Source organism: Rhinichthys klamathensis, unplaced genomic scaffold (genome assembly GCF_029890125.1).
Source record: "Rhinichthys klamathensis goyatoka isolate OS25496 unplaced genomic scaffold, OSU_Roscu_1.1 h1tg000577l_1, whole genome shotgun sequence".
Classification (NCBI taxonomy): Eukaryota; Metazoa; Chordata; class Actinopteri; order Cypriniformes; family Leuciscidae; genus Rhinichthys; species Rhinichthys klamathensis.
Window position 1 is genome coordinate 45001 of NW_026607041.1, and position 5000 is coordinate 50000.

Consider the following 5000-nt stretch of genomic DNA (forward strand, 5'->3'; position numbering starts at 1 on the left):
CTCGATCCCCGACACCGCCCCCCTGAGAACTGCACAACACAACACAACATCAACACAACATCAACACATCATCAACACAACATCAACACAACATTAACACAACATCAACACAACACAACATCAACACAACACAACACCCCCCGCCTGAGAACTGCACAACACAACACAACATCAACACAACATCAACACATCATCAACACAACATCAACACAACATTAACACAACATCAACACAACACAACATCAACACAACACAACATCAACACAACACAACACCCCCCGCCTGAGAACTGCACAACACAACACAACATCAACACAACATCAACACATCATCAACACAACATCAACACAACATTAACACAACATCAACACAACACAACATCAACACAACACAACATCAACACAACACAACACCCCCCGCCTGAGAACTGCACAACACAACACAACATCAACACAACATCAACACATCATCAACACAACATCAACACAACATTAACACAACATCAACACAACACAACATCAACACAACACAACACCCCCCGCCTGAGAACTGCACAACACAACACAACATCAACACAACATCAACACATCATCAACACAACATCAACACAACATTAACACAACATCAACACAACACAACATCAACACAACACAACACCCCCCGCCTGAGAACTGCACAACATCAACACAACATCAACACAACATCAACACAACACAACATCAACACAACACAACACAACACAACATCAACACAACATCAACACAACATCAACACAAAACAACATCAACACAACACAACACCGCCCGCCTGAGAACTGCACAACATCAACACAACATCAACACAACACAACACAACACAACACCCCCCGCCTGAGAACTGCACAACATCAACACAACATCAACACAACATCAACACAACACAACATCAACACAACACAACACAACACAACACAACATCAACACAACATCAACACAACACAACACAACATCAACACAAAACAACATCAACACAACACAACACAACACCGCCCGCCTGAGAACTGCACAACATCAACACAACATCAACACAACACAACACAACACAACACCCCCCGTCTGGGAACTGCACAACACAACATCAACACAACACAACACAACACCAACACAACACAACACCAACACAACACCGCCCGCCTGAGAACTGCACAACACAACACAACACCCCCCGCCTGAGAACTGCACAACACAACACAACACAACACCAACACAACACCAACACAACACAACACAACACCAACACAACACCGCCCGCCTGAGAACTGCACAACACGACACAACACCCCTCGTCTGGGAACTGCACAACACAACATCAACACAACACAACACCAACACAACACAACACAACACAACACCAACACAACACCCCCCGCCTGAGAACTGCACAACATCAACACAACATCAACACAACATCAACACAACACAACATCAACACAACACAACATCAACACAACATCAACACAACACAACATCAACCCAACACAACACAACACAACACCAACACAACACCGCCCGCCTGAGAACTGCACAACATCAACACAACATCAACACAACATCAACACAACACAACACAACACCCCCCGTCTGGGAACTGCACAACACAACATCAACACAACACAACACCAACACCAACACAACACAACACAACACAACACAACACCAACACAACACCGCCCGCCTGAGAACTGCACAACATCAACACAACACAACACAACACAACACAACACAACACCCCCCGTCTGGGAACTGCACAACACAACACAACACAACACAACATAAACACAACACCCCCCGCCTGAGAACTGCACAACACAACACAACACCCCCCGCCTGAGAACTGCACAACACAACACAACACCCCCCGCCTGGGAACTGCACAACACAACACAACACAACACCCCCCGCCTGAGAACTGCACAACACAACACAACACCCCCCGCCTGAGAACTGCACAACACAACACAACACCCCCCGCCTGGGAACTGCACAACACAACACAACACCCCCCGCCTGGGAACTGCACAACACAACACAACACAACACCCCCCGCCTGAGAACTGCACAACACAACACAACACCCCCCGCCTGAGAACTGCACAACACAACACAACACAACACCCCCCGCCTGAGAACTGCACAACACAACACAACACCCCCCGCCTGGGAACTGCACAACACAACACAACACAACACCCCCCGCCTGAGAACTGCACAACACAACACAACACCCCCCGCCTGGTAACTGCACAACACAACACAACACAACACCCCCCGCCTGAGAACTGCACAACACAACACAACACCCCCCGCCTGAGAACTGCACAACACAACACAACACCCCCCGCCTGGGAACTGCACAACACAACACAACACAACACAACACCCCCCGCCTGAGAACTGCACAACACAACACAACACCCCCCGCCTGAGAACTGCACAACACAACACAACACCCCCCGCCTGGGAACTGCACAACACAACACAACACCCCCCGCCTGGGAACTGCACAACACAACACAACACAACACCCCCCGCCTGAGAACTGCACAACACAACACAACACCCCCCGCCTGAGAACTGCACAACACAACACAACACAACACCCCCCGCCTGAGAACTGCACAACACAACACCCCCCGCCTGGGAACTGCACAACACAACACAACACAACACAACACCCCCCGCCTGAGAACTGCACAACACAACACAACACCCCCCGCCTGAGAACTGCACAACACAACACAACACAACACCCCCCGCCTGAGAACTGCACAACACAACACAACATCAACACAACACAACACCCCCCGCCTGAGAACTGCACAACACAACACAACACAACACAACACAACACCCCCCGCCTGAGAACTGCACAACACAACACAACACCCCCCCGCCTGAGAACTGCACAACACAACACAACACAACACCCCCCGCCTGAGAACTGCACAACACAACACAACATCAACACAACACAACACAACACCCCCCGCCTGAGAACTGCACAACACAACACAACACAACACCCCCCGCCTGAGAACTGCACAACACAACACAACACAACACCCCCCGCCTGAGAACTGCACAACACAACACAACACAACACAACACCCCCCGCCTGAGAACTGCACAACACAACACAACACAACACCCCCCGCCTGGGAACTGCACAACACAACACAACACAACACCCCCCGCCTGAGAACTGCACAACACAACACAACACCCCCCGCCTGAGAACTGCACAACACAACACAACACAACACCCCCCGCCTGAGAACTGCACAACACAACACCCCCTGCCTGAGAACTGCACAACACAACACCCCCTGCCTGAGAACTGCACAACACAACACCCCCTGCCTGGGAACTGCACAACACAACACCCCCTGCCTGAGAACTGCACAACACAACACAACACAACACCCCCCGCCTGAGAACTGCACAACACAACACAACACAACACCCCCCGCCTGAGAACTGCACAACACAACACAACACAACACCCCCCGCCTGAGAACTGCACAACACAACACAACACAACACCCCCCGCCTGAGAACTGCACAACACAACACAACACAACACAACACCCCCCGCCTGAGAACTGCACAACACAACACAACACAACACCCCCCGCCTGAGAACTGCACAACACAACACCCCCTGCCTGAGAACTGCACAACACAACACAACACAACACCCCCCGCCTGAGAACTGCACAACACAACACAACACAACACCCCCCGCCTGAGAACTGCACAACACAACACAACACCCCCCGCCTGAGAACTGCACAACACAACACCCCCCGCCTGAGAACTGCACAACACAACACAACACAACACCCCCCGCCTGAGAACTGCACAACACAACACCCCCCGCCTGAGAACTGCACAACACAACACCCCCCGCCTGAGAACTGCACAACACAACACAACACCACGAGCGGTCAGCGGGGTTAACATTAGCCAGGCACAGTACAGTACTCAGGGGTTGCTAGGGCATTGCTATGTGGTTTCTAGGGTGTTGCTAGGCAGGTTCTGCTGAATAAGGTTTCAGATTAATTGATGATTCTGCAGAACGACAGATCAGCGTGTGTGTGTGTGTGTGTGTGTGTGTGTGTGTGTGTGGATTGATTAAAGGCAAATACATTCATCAGTTAATCAATGTGTCATTCAGAATTCAATCCAGTAAATGAATCTCTGACTCAGCAGAACAAACCAGCTTCAGATTTACACTGAAGTGTGTGTGTGAGAGTGTGTGTGTGTGTGTGTGTGTGTGTGTGTGTGTGTGTGTGTGTGTGTGTGTGTGTGTGTGATTCCTGTCAGAAGCTTAAAACACTATGCACTTTATTAATTAAATAAGCAAAGAGCCAAACAAATAAAAACACATTTTATGGCTCAGTGTTTGAGATTCTCACACACACACACACACACACACACACACACACGGTGCTTAAGTAATAAAGTCATTGATGATTCTGTTGTTACCTTCCTCTTGCCACTGCTAAAGCATCAATCTCATCAAAGAAAATTATAGACGGAGCAACTGTCCTGGCCTTCCGAAAGACCTACGGATACACACACACACACACGAGTTTACACATTATTATATAAAAACTGATGCATATGGTGGTAGCAATCAAAATAGAGTAAATCACCTTTTGAAAGTAACTTGAAAAGATTGTATGTTACAGCGTTACACCAGTAGGTGGCGACAAGTGAGAGTTAAATAAAGTGTGTTTGTCTTTGTGAAACAAGTGAAGTCTTTATGAGTGAGTCATTGAATCATTCACTCAGGAAATACATTCAAAAGTGCTGATTCATCCAGTAATGAAACAAGTGAAGTCTTTATGAGTCTTTAATCCCATTATTAAAAAATAATAATAATTCAAATGAATTAAATATTGTAGGTCTCTCACCTCTCGAACCGCTCGCTCTGATTCGCCCACGTATTTACTCAGT

At 48.6% G+C, this 5000-nt stretch overlaps 1 protein-coding gene across 1 annotated transcript in view; it reads right to left on the reverse strand.

Moving 5' to 3' along the window:
• Nucleotides 1–5000, reverse strand: part of afg2a (AFG2 AAA ATPase homolog A) — an 83668-nt gene that overhangs the window by 40951 nt on the left and 37717 nt on the right. The window contains exons 12-14 of the mRNA XM_056239975.1: nucleotides 4958–5000; nucleotides 4527–4606; nucleotides 1–29 (exon numbers count right to left, since the gene is read on the reverse strand). The exon at nucleotides 1–29 is cut by the window's left edge and continues 95 nt beyond it; the exon at nucleotides 4958–5000 is cut by the window's right edge and continues 11 nt beyond it. Coding sequence (XP_056095950.1) covers nucleotides 1–29; nucleotides 4527–4606; nucleotides 4958–5000 — 152 coding nt within the window. The remainder of the gene's footprint in view (nucleotides 30–4526; nucleotides 4607–4957) is intronic.